The 18,631-nt window shown below is 42.8% G+C and overlaps 1 protein-coding gene across 3 annotated transcripts in view; it reads right to left on the reverse strand.

The window, feature by feature from the left end:
• The window catches only part of daam1a (dishevelled associated activator of morphogenesis 1a), a 275,266-nt gene that overhangs the window by 107,704 nt on the left and 148,931 nt on the right, over window positions 1-18,631 (reverse strand). For all 3 annotated transcript variants that reach the window (XM_072489195.1, XM_072489180.1, XM_072489186.1), the window contains exons 4-6: window positions 9,387-9,458; window positions 1,242-1,336; window positions 453-786 (exon numbers count right to left, since the gene is read on the reverse strand). In XM_072489195.1, the coding sequence (XP_072345296.1) occupies window positions 453-786; window positions 1,242-1,336; window positions 9,387-9,458 (501 nt within the window). The remainder of the gene's footprint in view (window positions 1-452; window positions 787-1,241; window positions 1,337-9,386; window positions 9,459-18,631) is intronic.

An 18,631-nucleotide genomic window follows, 5' to 3' on the forward strand; every position in this document is an offset into this window, starting at 1 on the left:
CTAGATAAGAATTATTGAATCTAGTGAATGGTCAGATCAGATAAGTTCGTGAAGAACAATTCTTAAAAGCAGACTTTAGTAAAAGGTACCAATTGAAATAGAAAAGTTCAACATTGGATGGATCTTGTTGGAAACAAAGGGGGGGAAAATTTCCAATACCCAAGTTACGGAATTAAGAAGTCAGACTAAATGAACTTTCCAGCAGAGACACAATTTACTTTTTAAAAGATCATATGTGAGGTGAAAAAGTGAAAGCTTACAAATTATTTTAATTCACAGAAACGGTACAAAAAGCAATTGAGTAATAAAAGGATTAATAAAAGTTGAAGTGTCTCAGGGTAAAACAGTTAGAAACTGCATGTTTGTCACATTTTGATCAGTCTATATTCCATTCCATTTAACAAAATTGCACAATTCCATTTTGCAGTTCACAACTAGTGCACAAACTGTACCTGGAAGCGTGTTCTTTCACTTGCATGTTTCTGGTAGTGCAGCATCGCCTCCAATACCTTCTTGTGACCACCTGGCACCAAACATACAGCACCCAAAATTTCCAGGACTGCTACTTTAGTCTTTATATTTTCAGTTGTAAGGCTTTGAGCTATTACATTAATACTCTCTACATGAGCCAAAACATGGGCCCTGCCCTGAGAGTTGTTCATTAATGCTTTAATACAGCCTATTAGAGAGGTATGTATTCGAGATTCTGATGTTTCATAGTCCATACTTTTCAGAAAGTTCAGAATGCATGTTAACCCATCCAAGTCAATGAACCGGGTAACAAACCTGCCAAACAGAAGAACATTAGATTAAAAAAGAGCAAATGAAATAATCCAGTTGATCCTGCACAACTCAAAACACATAACAGATTGGAGTCCTTCTAAATGAATGGTTAAAAAATAACACTTATTCACATCTTGCATCAGGAGGCACAGTGCTTTTGGGGGTGGGGGAGAACAATATTTGCAGATTTAAAATAACAAAGAGGTTTTAATGGAGGCTAACATTGCTATGTATTTTTCAGTCTTCATGATGCACACTGATCTTAGTCAAACTAGCTAACAAAATAATCATCTCTGAAAAGCTTTGTACTCTTTTCTACTGATTTGGCCAACACATATTGAATAGAGCAAATTAAGAACCTAAAGAAAGCATTTTATCCATTCTAAGAGCATGTTGCAGAAATTAACTACAATTAATTAAAATTTTGTTAACATAATTATAGATCAAAGATCGATTGCCTCATTGGTTGTGTTCTTAGTGCGGTTTTCAAGCTCTCAATGGTTTTATTCCTTTCTTCCTCATCTTCTTTTTCCAAAGCCAAGAGTGATTTTCTCTAAAAAGAAAAAACATGGTCAGCTCCACACTTAATTTTATTATTACAGCATGCGAAAATTTTGGTGAAAATGTGCACATTTGCTGACACCATGCTTATACATTGTTTCTCATGGTAATTTTATGATCAGCGCCTCTGCTTCATAGTCACTCTCTAGGGTGAAATCATGAGTCTGAGCTGCAATTCTGCACAATCAAGGTCACCTTGGCTGGCTGACACAAGCAAGGAGAGTTGAAAAGAACACCAATTTCTCTCTTCTCTTCTCCCCCCCCCCGACATATAACCCAAGCATTTCACCGACATGAGTTACATTAAATAATTTGGCCAATGAAGCACGGGCAGCACGGTAGCATTGTGGATAGCACAATTGCTTCACAGCACCAGGGTCCCAGGTTCGATTCCGGCTTGGGTCACTGTCTGTGTGGAGTCTGCACATCCTTCCGTGTGTGCGTGGGTTTCCTCCGGGTGCTCCGGTTTCCTCCCACAGTCCAAAGATGTGCAGGTTAGGTGGATTGGCCATGATAAATTGCCCATAGTGTCCAAAATTGCCCTTAGTGTTGGGTGGGGTTACTGGGTTATGGGGATAGGGTGGAGATGTTGACCTTGGGTGGGGTGCTCTTTCCAAGAGCCGGTGCGGACTCGATGGGCCGAATGGCCTCCTTCTGCACTGTAAATTCTATGATAATCTATGAAGCTATTTCATTCAACATAGCGATAGCTTGCCCAGAATAGCTCTGGGAGTTGAAATATGACCATCTGCTTAAGAAGCACTGAGTTATCAAGATACCCATGATGGAGGATATTTAGTTATTTAATTAACACCTCAATGTGAAACAGCTCTAATTTATAGGCTTGGAGAGGTACGGGAATGCAGAGGAGAGGAAATATGAAACCCAAGTAATTAGGTTACTTTCATCGTTCAGTCAAGAGCAAAGTCATATTGGAAGCCAAGTTGGATCCCCAATAAAATGCATTTTATTGACACTAGGAGAACACATTCGGAGGGCAGTTGAGAGTCATTATGTTGTTGTGTGCCTGGAGGCACATGTGGGACCAGACAGTTAAGGACAGCAGATTTCCTTCCCTTAAGGACATAATGTGAACCAGATGGGTTTTGCCAACAATCGATGATAATTTCATGGTCATCACCCTGGAGGCTAGCTTTCAATTCCGGATTAATTGAATTTGCATGCCACCTGTTGCCATAGTGGAATTGAACCCATGTCCCCAGGGCTTTAGCCTGGGGCTCTGGATTACTAACTCAGAGGCACAATCTCCCCAAGTGCCTTTGTTCCTAGGAAGATAGGAACAGGAATAGGCCATTCAGCCCTAGACATAGCAAGTTTGTAACCACTACACTTACCCACTTTTGTTCCATATCCCGCACAAACTAAGCGCAAAATTAACCTCATATGAAGATGACAATTGACTTTTTGTTCAGGCACAGTGCCAGGTTTCAACTGACATTTTTCTGAAAACATTCTTCCTGATTCCAATTTGGCCTGGTCATAATGTTAAGAACACACCCCATTGTTCTGAATTCCTTCACCAGATAAAGAGTGTTTCTGTTTCCAATCCATCAAATGTCTTTATCATTTTAAACACCATAATTAGACCAGACCTGAACCTTCAGGAATGGAATGTAAACCAAGTTTATGCAACCTGCTCCCATTGTACCCAGGCATAATCCTAGTGAACTTGCACTTCACCTTCTCAAATGTTAATATATCCTTCCTGAGATTTGGTACCAAGAGAATACAATACTCAAATAAGGTTCAGTTAAAGCGGCGTAGAATAGAAACGTCACATACCACGTTTGTATTCTAACCCTTTAGATAAAGATCAACATTTAATTAGCCTTTTTCTTCATTTTTGCAGCGGATCGTCACTTGTGTAAATAATCTTTCCTCCTCCACAGCTCCCATTAAGAAAATATTTGGGATGACCACACTTCCGCCACACTGAACTCCTCTTCGCTATTAATTTTGTACTTGCACTTGACATTCCTTTATTATTTTATGCCCTAATCCATACAAATTACAGTGCCTCCTTAGTAGCATCTGCAACCGTGGAAATGGGACACTTCAATACTTTGTCCATGTTTTGAATAAAGCTGGCTTAAAAAAAGACGAGGACTTCTGGTAGCAGCCATGAGCTGAGCGGTCACACAAAAGGTAGCTCACATCTAGGAACTTTGGTTAAGGCCCTTTAACCCTAATAAATGGCACCAAAAGGACAGAAATTCCCCCACCAACTGCAGTGCCAGCCAGAATGCCGAGGAACAATAGCCCAGCCGTAAGAGCAGCAAAGTGAGGAGAGACAAATCTCAGCCTCGGAGCAGGTAAGCCCCTGTGGCGGCACGGAAGCGGAAACGGCCGACCCCACAGAACCTCCAGCGCTGACCCAGGCGCTGCTGGAACAAAATGATAGATTTCATCACCTCCAAGCTCCAGAAACACAAGGAGGAAATGAAAGATGAACTCATGATGACATGGGGTTGGCAATTGAGGATGCGACGGCCCCCATGAAGGGGGCTATGGGCAAAATGCAACAGGGGCTTGAGGCCCATGAGGCAACAACCCGAGACCTCAAAAACGCTGCCACGGACCAGGGTGACCGAATCGCGCCACTCGAAGCCAAGGAGACGAGGCTGTTCAGGACTCAAAAGGTTGAGAGAAAAGGTCGACGACCAAGAGAACAGATTGCGCCGACAAAACCTGCGGATTGTGGGGCTACCAGAAGGTACAGATGGAAGGAACCCCACGGGTACGGAGCAGCGATGCCCGGGAAAGATAAAGAAACGGCAATGGTCTAAATGTGGGCTTTAAAAGGAGGAAAGGGGGTGGGATGAAAAAAGAGAATTAGACCGGGTTAAGGATGCAAAATCCGATCATTGGGGGGAGCCGTTACACTAGCGAACAAGCTGGTGTATGGAGGGACGGGGGACGGGGACGGTCGCAGCAGAGACAGGAAGGAAAGGATAACCAGAGCGATTATGATGATATGGAGTTGGATCGACGGTATGCCACAGCCCCAACCGTGGAACAGCTAGAGGGAAAAAGCTGCAGATCGAATTTGATCTGCTCTCCACAGGGAAAGCAGTCCACCGGTCACAAGAGGCCTTTTACGAACATGGAGACAAACCCAGCTACACGCTGATGCACTAACTAAGGCGAGGCCTTCTTAAACATTTACCGAGGCCTATACACCGCCGAGCCCCTGGAGGGGGACTCGGGGTAAAACTGTTCCTCGATGGACTAGATATACCATGGAGGAAGGGGATGGGTGGAGAAGGAAGACAAGGAACAGGGGCTGGAAGTAATTCTAGGGCTCAACAAGATCATGGAATGCATTAATTCCATGCAGTCAGGGAAGGTGTGGGACCATGTGTTCCTGGTAGACTTTTATAAAAAATTCACAGCAGCACTTGCGGGAGATGTTCAATTATTCATCGTCAAAGGGGGTCCTGTCGTCCATGCTGGTACAGGCCTCAATCTCGCTGATTCCTAAAAAAGACAAAGACCTGGCGGGGTGTGGATTACAGACCCATCTCTCTTTTAAATACTGATGCTGAAGTCCGGCGAGGCGCATGGAGAGTTGCCTGCCAGAAGTGATCATGGAAGATCAGACCGGGTTGGTCAAGGGCAGACAGCTAACAGCGAACATCAGAACCCTGCTGAATGTAATAATGACCCCACCTGGGGAGCCGATACCAGAAGTGATCGGCTCCCTGGACGTTGAGAAAGCCTTCGATCGAGTAGAATGGAGGTACTTCATGGAGGTGCTTGAATGGTTTGGGGTCAGATAATAATAATCTTTATTGTCACAAGTAGGCTTACATTAACACTGTAATGAAGTTATTGTGAAAAGCCCCTAGTCGCCACATTCCGGCACCTGTTCGGGTACACAGAGGGTTCATTCAGAATGTCCAAATTACCCAACAGCACGCCTTTCGGAGGCGGAGGACCCGGAGGAAACCCATGCAGACACAGGGAGAACTTGCAGACTCTGCACAGATAGTGACCGAAGCCGGGAATCAAATCTGGGACCAAGGTGCTGTGAAGTAACAGTGCTAACCACTGTGCTACCGTGCTGCCCATTTGCCATGTGGGTGAAACTTCTGTACAGCACTCGCATGGAGAAGACCGCCACCGAACGAGGCGGGCTGCCCGTTATCCACGCTCCTGTTTGCACTGGCAATTGAGCCACTGGCCATTGCTCCTAGAGCAGCGGAATGGTGGACGGGCATTCAGAAAGGGAGCAGAGAGCACAGAGGTCCATTCTATGGGCATGACCTGCTCATCTACATGTTGAACCCCCTGGCCAGTATGGGAAAGATAACTGGACTCCTTAGAGAGGTTTGTGCCTTCTCAGGTTACAAACTCAAACTGGGGAAAAGAGAAATCTTCCCGGTGAACCCCCAAAGCGAGGAGCAGAGCTGGACGAACTACTGTTTAAAATGACCCAGACCAAGTTCAGGTACCTGGGGATACAGATAGCCTACAACTGCACGAGGCTATACAAGTGGAACCTGTCCAGCCAGGTGGAGAAGGTGAAGAGGGACGTACAAAGATGGGAATCACTCTCCCTTCCGTTAGCAGGAAGGGTGCAGAAGATGAAAATGAGTATGTTACTCAGGTTCCTCTTCACATTCAGATCACTGCCGATCATCCCCAAAACCTTCTTCATCAGGGTTGGCAAGCTAATCATGGCCCTTGTTTTTTTTTTTTTGGGTGAGGGGGTGGTATGGAAAGCTATCTTGCTGAGAGGGTGACACATGGAAGGCCTGGCCCTGCCAAACCTCCTAGTCTATCACTGGAAAAGGCAGAAAAGGCGAGAGGGTGGCTGAGAGAGCCGGAGGCACACTTTGTCCAAATAGAGGGGGCCTCCTACACGGGGACGTCTCTCCGGGCGTTAGCCACCACCTCGCTCCCCCCTACCCCCCACACATACTCTAGGAACCCATTGGTAGTGGCCACATTAAAGACCTGGAACCACTTCAGGTGCCACTTCAAATGCAGTGGTATGTCGATAGAAACCCTCATCTGCAACAACCACAAGTTTATACCGGCTAGGATAGACACCACATTTAGGACGTGGAAAAAGGACAGGGGGACCTGGAGGGTAAAGGACATATATGTGGACATTAGAATAGCAACCCTGGGGGGGTGGGGATTATAGGAGAAGCTCCAACTCCCGAAAGGGAACCAGCGTCAGTACTTGCAGCTGCGCTCTTTTCTCTGCAAAGAGACCAAGGCGTTCCCTCAGCTACCCAGACACACGTTTTAGACACAATGGTAGCACTGAACTGGCTGAGCGGAGACAAATGTGACGACACATACGGACGACAGAAAAAGTCAGGACCCCGCTGGATGAAACGTGACGGAAATGGGGGGAGGAAAGTGCATGGAGATAGGGGGGAGGACACTGGATTGAGGCACTGCACAGGATCAACTCCCCCTGCTCTTGTGCAGGGCTAAACCTAATGCAACTCTAAGACAGAGATGAGCAGATTCTTCCCAGAGGTGGAGCACAAGTGCGAGTGGTGTCAGAGGGGCCCAGCCAACCACACCCCTACACCCACAGGTGCTGGCCCTGTCCCAGACTCAATGGGTTTGAACAGCCTTCTGCGAGGCCATGTCAAGGATTCTGGAGGGGTAAAATGGAGCCATGCCCATTGGTGGCCGTCTTCGGGTGTCAGAGCACCCAGAGCTCTTCACAAGGAAAGGGGCAGACGCCCTGGCCTTCGCCTCCCTGATCACCCAGTGGAGACTCTTGCTATGATAGAAGTCAAAAGGAGAATTGGGAAGGTAGGCCCCTACACTTGGAGGAACACAATCCCCTGCCATCCGTAAAGGACCGGGGAAACAGGGCACCCTTTTCATCCTCGAGGAAATGCTATCACTGGGACTATGGTCACAGACATTGTGACAACCTGTGATACAAATATTGATGCGGTTGTTGTTTTTGTTCTGATTTGTAAATTGTGATATAAAGTGCTGAAATTCCAAAAATAATTTATAAAAAGAAGTCCCAATCAAGGTCATTGGAGAACATTATTTATGGATCTACACCCATTTCTTTTAATATTCTGGAGGTGGAAACTATTCAGGTCCTAGAAATTTGTCCATCTTAAGTTCCACTATTTTCTCCATTACTCTTTTATCTAAAAGTTGTATTAATCCACTAAGTTTCTCTCCTCGACTTATTAAGTTATCTTGTACTAACTAACAACTTGCAGTTATGCAAGCACTTATGTAAAAAAATCATTAAGATACTCTGCAAGAGTGTTATCAAACAAAATATGATACCATGCAACATTAGGAGATCTAAGGGCAGATGGGTCATCGACAGAGTTTTAAGGAGTCTTAAATGGAAGGACATAGAGGCAGAGGTGTTTTGAGGAGGAGTTCCAAAATGTAGAGCCAGATAGCTGAAGGCATGGCTGTCAATGATGAGGTGGATTACAATCACTGGTATGTGGTCCCTTTCCTACAATTTAACAAGTATGTTGTTTCCTGTCAATTATAATCTGACCTATACATTTCATTTTACCGCTATTTTATAAATATATTTAGAAGAGTTTTGTTTGCTCCAAAGTCGATTGCATGTTTTTCAAATTTCTATTTGCACCTCATGGTTACTTGCGTATCCTGTTGGTTTTTAAACCTCGCCCAGTCTGCTGAATTTCCAGTTTTCCTGTGCATTTGAGAGTGCTTTCCCTTACAGCTTGATATGGTTTCTTACTTCAATTGTTAATGTGTTGTGTAACCACACAAATAGAGCCTATGCTTGTTAGAGAAGAGTACTCGTTTTGTACCAAATACTTTGAATATTCCCTATTATTTGTCTGTTGTTCATCAGTTTACAATGGTTAATTCATTCCTCACCTCTTTCAAGTTTGCCTTAAATTAAAACCTCACTTTACAACTCCTTTCTCGTTCAAACCTAATATTAAATTCAAGATTAACACCGAAGCAGCTGCCAATGCAGTGCTGCAGAAACGGAAGCAATCCTAAGACATGTCAAAAAATGGCAAAGTTGTACCAAGTGAAGTCAAATATAACCCATCAGAATAAACATTTCCAATGCAAATTTCACCAGTTCTATTCAGTGTACTATGCATTCTGATCAGGAAAGACAGTTTTATAACAACCCACGCTGAAAACCACACTGGAAATGTAGTGGTTCAATCAGTAATCCAGTGAGACGCTGGACTGTACAGATCAGCAAGGTCTTGGGTTTAAACCTTGTTCTATACTTATTTTTTCTAATTTCAGCTAGACTGTCAGTAGGGATACTATAATTGATGAATTTAGTACCTCTGGGCTGGAAGGACAAGGCCAAATTCCCACCTTGCTTGATAACCATTGGCACCTTCTGAAGGTGCATATGCCAATATTGTGTGAGGTCACATTAAGCTTCGTTGCAAAACTCCACCGTGGTTGAATAACCTATTGGCATTTATGGTCACGGTTCACACATTTGAGAATAACTGTTTGGATGAGGTACCAGAGGTTAGAAAGAAAAAAATGTAGAGGCTAATTCAAAGAAAAAAACATATGTACAAATAATGGTCAAAGCCTGCCTTTCACTTTACCAAGTACAAAAAGATCTACAATTCAGGAACAAGAAAGAGTTAACCAAATGCTGTAATGGAATTTCTGTCTCAATGCTTAAATATCTTGATCATCTGACATTTAGTGAATGGATTTAAAGTCCTGAAAAACTAGGAGTGCAAAGAAAGACAAGTGTTCTCTTTGGAAGATGTTATTAGTTCAAAGCTACTACAATTTAAAGTTGAAGGTGCAAAATTCCACACTAGGCATTTGGAATAAGATTAATATCAAGAGAAACCTAACATTCTAAATTGAATTGCAATGGAATAGTTGCTTCCCACTCACGCACCCTGATTCATGAAAGTTTTTTTAAAAAACAGCTTCTTTGTATAGCGATATGCAATACAGAAAACCACTAATAGAATTATGACCATACTCAATGAGTATTTGATTTAGAAATGTAAAAAAAACCACAATAAACAGGCACTCACGATTGCCATAGAGTTCAACTGGTCGATGTAAAATTCTGGCCAGCTTGTGGCTCCTTTATTTTCTTCTTGTTCCTAAACAAAAGACAGGTTTCACAAATTACCATCATATCCATGCCAACTATATTTTGGAAGAGAGGAGGAAGGAAAGGATTTATTAACAGGAATAGATTGAACTTTTCCCAATAATCTATAGGGTAAATATCCCCAAGTGTAGCACGTCATTCAACCAGAAGATTCCAGGTTTGATCTCTGGTCTATACCCAGTTAACCAATCTCAGCTGGGGGAGTTAAAGCTGCAGCATAGCTCTCCTGAGATACAATAATAAGAAAATGTACCACGGTTGCTGTACTTTCAGGTGTGATTAAATGTATAACGAGATCAGGCTCATGTCTGATAACTGCTTCAGTGAATAGCCAGCCAATACATTTCTCAAACTACCAAGTGAAAGGCCACTATGCATCAAGGAACTGTAGTTGGAATATATTTGCACATTTGCACTCCAGGGAGTCTAGCATTAGTAGCAACAAAGGCCAAAACTGCGATTCTGACTGGTTGAGGATTCATGCAAGAACTAAACTATAGGCTGGGGATTGCTTTACGAATATAGAAGTGACCAGCGTAATTGTTACTGGAGATTTCAGTAAGAAATCTAGACTAGTATTAAAATCCACTATTAGGACTCAAGTAATCGTCTTAAGAAAATGTGAACACTGTCAGGGGGCTGCTTCCAGATTGAGAGCACCCGCTCCCATGCGCATGAGAACACGCGGGTGATCAACCTATAACTGTGAAACATGCAGCTATAGCATTTAAGGTAAGCTGGGAACTATGGGTTGAAGTCTTAAAGCTGCAAAAGGGGGTTTTCAATGACAGAATTAAGTTGACTAAGAAAACTTCATGATAAGTTAAAAGACCAGGCTCAAGAGATCAAGAAGAGGGGAAGACTGCAGAAGTCCCAGGATCCACAGGAAAGACAGTGTCGCATGTCATGCCTCAACCAATGGAATTTTAAGTATTAATCTTTGTTGTCCAATAAACTTTGTTAGTTTACATTCTAAATTAGTGATTATCCTTTTTGTCAATAAGGTTATTGTCTGACAAGATTTTTTTAAACCTGGGGTTTCGTGAAAGAGTCCTATTCGCAACAATAGTATAGCGATTACGTTACAGAACTGGTATTCCAGAAGCCCCGATCCAGAGGCAGGAAGCAAAATCCTAGCGTGACAACTGGAAATTTAAATATATTTAAAGTAAAAAGCTAGAACACTGGTGAATGTATAACGACCAGATTGTCAAAAACCTCATCTAATCATGTCCTTTAGGTAAAGAAATCCGCCATCCATTCTGCATCTGGCCTGTATGTGACTCTTAAACACCCTCTGAAATGGCTTGGCACAACCACTCAATTCACTGTGATCTGGAGATGCCAGCGTTGGACTGGGGTGAGCACAGTCAGTAGTCTTACAACACCAGGTTAAAGTCCAACAGGTTTGTTTCAAACACTAGCTTTCGGAGCACTGCTCCTTCCTCAAGTGAATCTGACGAAGGAGCAGTGCTCCGAAAGCTAGTGTTTGAAACAACCCTGTTGGGACTTTAACCTGGTGTTGTAAGACTTCTTACAATTCATTGTGATTAGGGATAGAGAATAAATGCTCATCATGCCAACAATGCCCAACACCCATAAGTGAATTTAAATAAGCTTTAATGCCCAAAACTCATTGGGGCAGCACGGTAGCATAGTGGTTAGCACAATTGCGTCACAGCTCCAGGATCCCAGGTTCGATTCCCGGCTTGGGTCACTGTCTATGCGGAGTCTGCACATTCTCCCCGTGTGTGCGTGGGTTTCCTCCGGGTGCTCCGGTTTCCTCCCACAGTCCAAAGATGTGCAGGTTAGGTGGATTGGCCATGATAAATTGCCCTTAGTGTCCAAAATTGCCCTTAGTGTTGGGTGGGGTTACTGGGTTATGGGGATAGGGTGGAGGTGTTGACTTTGGGTAGGGTGCTCTTTCCAAGAGCCGGTGCAGACTCGATGGGCTGAATGGCCTCCTTCTGCACTGTAAATTCTATGATCTATGATGACTCTTTGTCAAAGCTAACAGTCAGAGAATGTGGGGAATATTTATACTATGGAGTGAGAATGAAAGATGAATCATAGCCACAGAAACCCAGGGAAACAGGGTGCTAATAGCCACAGAAACCAAGGGGAAAGAATGCTAATGGCAGTCCCCAGAGAGAACAAAAGGTGTGAGAACAGCAGAGAAACTAACATCAGAGGGCAAACTGTGATAGATGGAGATGTGGGGGGAGGGGAAGGGGGAAGCAAAGGGGAGACCGGGTAAGGAAAGGTGAATAAGATTGCGTGGGGGGGGGGGGTTGACAGAAGACTGCACTTAGAAAGAAATCAACGTGCTGTGTGTTCATATGCAAAGCACAGACATTTTTGAAAATAATTGGAGGCATGTCAGTTCTCATCATATTAAATGTTCAATGAATTTTCCTAGCTCTGCTACAACATTTGCGTTGATGAGGACTGAAAGTTTATCTTAAGTGAAAACCTGGAAAATAAGACTTCAGGTAAAGCATTCTGCTAACGCAAACTTAAAAGGAGAACAATCTGCATGATAGAAAGCTCTGCAAACTCTTCAATACTCACCAAATCCTGACTGTGGCATTCCTGATGAGTGGTTTAATGACAACTGGCACCAAGGCAAAAATTCCTCATTTAATTCCAAACGGAGGACTCTAGATATTCCAGAGTCATTAAATTTCAGCTCATCTTTCATCAGATTGCTTTATTTTCCATATTTGTTGACCGATGGGAATATTATTTTTAGAATTTAAAACCAATGAGAGTTGGATTTGGAAAGAAAACAAGTCTTTTGAGAAGAGGATTAAGAAAGCATTGTGGGAATAAAATGGTTACGGGTGAAGAGGCCTTTCTTGCCACCCATAATTCACAGGTAAAGGTGGATGGTTAAAGCAGAGGTGCTTTTTCAGCAGAGCAAGGGGGAGAAGGTGATCTAGGAGTTAAATGGGTAGATAAAAGAAAGCAGGGGTAGTGACGTGAGTGAAGGAAATGGATGGTAAGAAAATGAATGGATAGTGTACAGTGGAAGGGAGGAGATGGGAAGGGGGCTGCCAGGGCTACTTTTCACCTGCAATCCCTTGCCAAAATGCAATCAGTTGACATTGATAACCTCTTGCCAAACCACATTACCACCCAAAAGGAAATGAAAATGAAGTAGCAGAGGAAAGACAGAAATACAGAAGGTGGTAGGAATAGCAACACAGTCACCTGTGGCAGGTACCGTATTCCCCAATTTAAAACTGCACAATGTCACTGGAACTCCGTTAATGGAAGTACTTTTCCTCACATACACACAAGTTCCTTCCAGGAAAAAAAACAAGAAAGTAACCCAAACGCAAAATAAATATTTTCTATGTTAAGTTGAATTTTAACAAATTAACTTCTGTGAAGCCACAGAAATGAATACTCTGGTAAAAGTCTGTTCTATGAAACAAATAATAGTGCACACATTCTGCTCCCTTCGCAGCACTGATTTTTACTCCTTTGGCTAATCTTCTCATCTTGCCAACACTAACTGCAACTGAAGCCTGTAATGTTTGAATGAACCTCAACTAGCATGTAGCCTCTCGAGGGAACTTCTATTAGGATGGCAACGATCCAAGCAGTTTATTGACCGACCACAAGATGTTTGCTAGATTACACTGAATAACACTCTTGAATGTTCACAGTTCTTGGACTAATTTGTTTTGTTTTTATAAAAACAATTGAACACCAGTAATAAATAGCAAATAGGTGCAAATATTAAAATATTAGAAAGGCAAAATACCCAAACTGACTTAGAAAATAAAATAAAATTTTACTTGGCATATGGAAGAAATGTATAACCTGTATCGCAGGCTTGGATGCTATAGTTAAGAACTAGCAGGTGGTTATATCAATATATATTCATACTGACCATGCCTAGTAAAATACTTTTTAAATTATACCGTTGATATTTCCAATTTTCAAATCAAACTTTTAGTAACAGAAATTCAATAACAACTTGTACTTGTATAGTGCCATTAACTTAACAGAGCACTTCATGGGAGCATGAGGCAGCAAAATTAGACACCAATCCATAGATGCAATAGTGGGCAGATGGACGGAAGTTGGTTTTATGGAGTGTCTTAAAAGGAGGAAAGATGTCGAGAGGCAGAGGTTCAGGAAGGTCATTCCAGATCTTGGGGCCTGGGCAGCTGAAGACAAAGTTGACAAAAGTGAGACAGTGAATATTGTGGGTGCTCAAGCAGGTCATATGAATGCAGAGATCTCTGAGCATTGTGGAGCTAGAGGAGATTATAGAGGAGGGAAAGTGAGGCAATGGATGAAATTGAATATACAAGGATGAGAATTTTTAAAATTATGGTGCTGCGTGCCTGGGAGCCAACATAGACCAGCAAAGAAATAGGTGCAAGTAATGACACCAGCAGCAGAGCTTTGGATGGTGTCAATTTACAGAGGATTGAATGTAGGAGGGCAGCCAAGCTTGCATTAGAAAAGCCCAGTCTAGAGGTAGGCTACGAAGTATAAATGAGTGTTTCAGTACCAGATGAGCCGAGGCAGAGCAAAATCAGGTGATTTTACAGAGGTGAAAATAGGCATTCTTAGTGATGGCATGGCTATGTGGTCAAAGGATTATCTCTGCATCATATAGGATACCAAGGTTTCAAACAGTCTGCTTTGGTCTCTTGACTGTTGCCAGGGAGATGGTGGTTTGGAGCAGGGATACTCCAGGAAATGCCCACCTTGAAACAGTTCTGCTTTTCATTACAACAGGATTTCAGTTTGTCTCAAATCTTGTGTGCCTTCATTGCTTTCCATTTCCCTCCTCGTATTTGATCAGATATCCACCAAAACTCACCTTCACAGCTACATTTCCTTCCTTTGCAATGGTCTCTAGCTCGGACTTGCTCACATGATTCCAGATGAAATTCCACCCTTCTTCATTTTCAGGATCCACTCATGATTACAGGCATCTAATCAACTATCAATATTTCTGGGACTGCTGTAGTCGTGGATCCTGAGATCCACACAGTGTCATGCACCGTCGCCGTATGTACAACTGTGATCTCTCTTCAGCAGCAGTACTCACTCTTTCTCAAAGCTGCCCTCCTCCACAGTTTCATTTCATCCTTGGACTCATACAAACTTTTTTTTCTTTCTTCCAAGTGTTAAGGATCACAAGCTTCAACAACTCGCTGATACTTACACCCTCCAGATCTCTATCCCTTCACTTCCCTGTGACCTCACCTTCCATCCAACCTTCCCCACTCTGGTGCTGAATGGTCTATACTTAGCAAGGGATTCAGCTTCATCTCCGAATGCTCCTACCTTAAATTTAGTGTGACAGTGGCCATCTCAATTTCCCTGCTCTATTCATCCACTCTTACCGGTCTCCCTCTGAACTTGCTGCACTCTGCTCTCACAGGTCTAACTCTGACATTGCCACCAAAACCTGCTAACAAGGATGGTGCTGTTAATTGTTGTCTGGCAAACTCTATCTTGCAGAGATTGAACAACTCTCCGGCACTTCCTCCCACTCGACCATGACCCCACTACCGAACATCAAGCCATTGTTTCCAGAACAGTCACGGACATTTCCTCTGGTGATCTTGCTTCCATGGCTTCTCATCTCTGTTCCAATCCTGTACAGCTAACATTTACCTCCTTCCCAAGATCCGCAAGCATGACTGTCCTAGTAGACTTACTGTTTCAATCTGCTCCTGTCCCACTGACCCAACTTCTTCCTGTGCCGACTCTTGCTCAGTGATTCTTCTGATATCTTCTGTTACTTCAAAGTTTCCAATTTCCTAGTCCTAACCGTTTCCTCTTTACGTCCAATCTCCCCAAACCTCCGTCCCCTCAAACACTGTTTGAGCGCACTATTTGAGCGCTTGCCGCTCAGGCCCCCTCTCTCAACTCTTTTTTCCGGTACATTAATGGTGATATCGGTGCCATATTCTGCTCTCACCCAGAATTGGAAACGTTTGATTCCAGTCCTTCCCTCAGTTTCACATGGTCCATCTCAGACTGTCAACTAAAACAGAGGAATTAGGGAAGGTAAGAGTCAATCACTATTAAATAAAGACAGAGCATGGAATGGTAGCACAGTGGTTAGCACTGTTGCTTCACAGCGCCAGGGTTCTAGGTTCAATTCCCATCTTGGACCTGACCATTGTCTGTGCGGAGTCTGCACGTTCTCCCAGTGTCTGCGCCGGTTTCCTCCCATAAGTCTCGAAAGACGTGCTTGTTGGGCGAATTGGACATTCCGAATTCTCCCTCGAGAATGTACCCGAACAGGCGACTAGGGGATTTTCACAGTAACTCCATTGCAGTGTTAATATAAGCCTACTTATGACAATAATAAAGATTATTACTGGTTAGGTAAGGGAAGAGAAGAGTAAGAGTTGGTTAAATATTAGTCGATAAGTATTCATTATAAGCCAATTGACTCCCACAGCTACCTCTACTAAATTTCATCACAACCTTTCTGCAAGGACTCCATCCCATTCTGCAAGTTCTTCAGTCTCTGTCACAAATGGTCTGATGTTGCTACCTTCCACATGGGCTTCAGATCAACTTCTTTGCTCCTCAATTGAGGTTTCCCCCACCATTATTAACAGAGCCCTTGACCCCCGCTTGCCACACTTCCCACACATTTGGTCTCACCCCTTCCTCTCCCTCCCAGGACCATGGTAAGCTCCCCTGATCCTCACCTGCCACCAAACATATCCTCCCTGCCTCTTTCAGCATTTATATCTATTATAGGTGGTGTAATTAGATGTACGTTTGAAGTAGAACAATTCTTATTGCATTTTAATAGCTTTAAACATTTATTGCTGTAATAAAAGAAATTGTCCATCGAGAACACAGCAGTGTACTTTTCATGACATACACTATAGTAAATTATTAGAAGGTTGCAAAAATAAACAATTTAGCTTTGCACCAGAGAAGGTGGTTATGGAAATATAAAGCACATCTGTTAAAATTAAAGTTCAAGTCAAAATTTAGGAGGGGGGAGGCGGAAATCAGAAGGCCAGTTAAGTGTTCCTGTTCCAATTGCTTGAACAAGCCATCCGCCATCCAATTAATCACACGTGTGTTGGGTTGGGGGGGGGTTGCAGTATGCATTGATAACAATACATCAGAAATATTTAAATCTTAATTAAAACTTGTCATTGTTTATTTTTGTAGTTAAAACCAATAAAAACAATTAGAATTCCTGAGCTTCATTAGCTGGCAGCTACCCCCACCACCCACAGCATGTGTATTGTAGCTCTTAGGCTGAGAACATGTCAGTCCAGGAAGACACCTGCTACCAATGAATAAAATGCAACACATTCACTAAAACAACAAACATTCATTGTAGATCAGCAGACAAGATTTATTATTCGCAAGTAAGCTCAAATTGCCACGTTTAATTTATTTTAGGTTTCACTTTGATTGTTAGCACATTTGCAGTTAGCTTCATGAAAAACATCTCTAACGAAAGCAATATTGCAACAGCAAACACATCCAATAGAACTACCTTTCAAACACAAGTGTGAAGTTGAGAAGTTAGTTAGGCAAAGTGAAGAAAATTGAGAACTAAAAAAAAGGCTTTATGAAAAGGCCAAGAGAATAGACAGCTTCTCAAAAAGTTCAATAACAGCATAAAAGTTTGGAGTGCAACATGTAGCTGTCTTAAAACATCCTATCCTTTTTATTTGAAGGGGGAAGAAAAATTACAGTCCAGTTTTCTGCAGTAGTAAAACTGCTGAAGATGATTTGAAGCCTTCTTGTCGAACCTATGGCTATGTTAAACATATTCACGTTCACCTTGGCCATACTATTCAGCGTCCCAATGCTTCAAGATTAACATCAAGTGTGATCTTATCCAGTTTATATTTTTTCACCTTCTGAAGCCTCTCCTCATAATTCAGGTGTCTAGTCTCATCAGTTTAGTTGCCATTCATTGCACTTCAATCACATAGGTGAATGTTTTACACTTTGCAGCAACTGGGATGGCCTACAAGGCATGGAGGCCCAAGACTCTGTACAAACTAACCCCTACTGAGATTTGAGGCTACTCCTTGAAATAACATTTTTAAGTAGTCTCAAGATAGATAAGGGTCATCAGGATTGAAAAAAAAGTGTTCTGTTGAAGAACCACATCAAACATGAATATATCTTTGCCTTTCAGATGTTGATAAACCTGCTGTGTATTTCAAAGTTAAACCAGAAGGCTAGAAATTGTACAGGCGACAATCGAAAAACTGTTCTATTTTTTCCTGATGGGTTTGTTTTTTCTTTATGGAGCTGTTGATCAGCATATCAGTAAACCTGAAATAAAAATGAAATGACAATCGCTTCTTGTCACAAGTAGGCTTCAAATGAAGTTACTGTGAAAAGCCCGTTGTCGCCACATTCCGGCGCCTGTTCGGGGAGGCCGAACTGTGCTGCTAGCCAGAAGGTGTGGGAGGAATAAGCACCACAAAACATACAAGACCATAAGACATAGGAGCAGAATTAGGCCACTCGGCCCATAGGGTCTGCTCCGCCATTCAATCATGGCTGATATTTTTCTCATCATAACCCTTGATCCCCTTATTAATCAAGAACCTATCTATCTCTGTCGTAACGACACTCAGTGATTTGGCCTCCACGGCCTTCAGCGGCAAAGAGTTCCACAGATTCACCATCCTCTGGCTGAAGAAATCCCTCCTCAAAGACACCTTTATCCCCACTCGCTGCCTTCTGCCAGTCAGCCAATCCTCTATCCATGCCAGGATCTTACCCTTAATACCATGGGCTCTTAACCTATTTAGCAGTCTTCTATGCAGCACCTTGTCAAAGGCGTTCTGGAAATCTAAATAAATCACGGCCACTTGTTCTCCTTTGTCTAACTTCCTTGTTACTTCCTCAAAGAACTCTAACAGATTTGTCAGACATGACCTCCCTTTGACAAAGCCGTGCTGACTCAGTCCTATTTTATCATGCACTTCCAAGTACTCTGCGATTTCATCTTTAATAATGGACACTAAAATCTTACCAATGACCGAAGTCAGGCTAACCGGCCTATAATTTCCCATCTTCTGCTTCCCTCCCTTCTTAAACAGTAGTGTTACATTAGCCACTTTCCAGTTCTCTGGGTCCCTTCCTGCCTCCAGTGATTCCTGAAAGATCACCACCAATGCC

Source organism: Scyliorhinus torazame, chromosome 2 (assembly GCF_047496885.1).
Source record: "Scyliorhinus torazame isolate Kashiwa2021f chromosome 2, sScyTor2.1, whole genome shotgun sequence".
Classification (NCBI taxonomy): domain Eukaryota; kingdom Metazoa; phylum Chordata; class Chondrichthyes; order Carcharhiniformes; family Scyliorhinidae; genus Scyliorhinus; species Scyliorhinus torazame.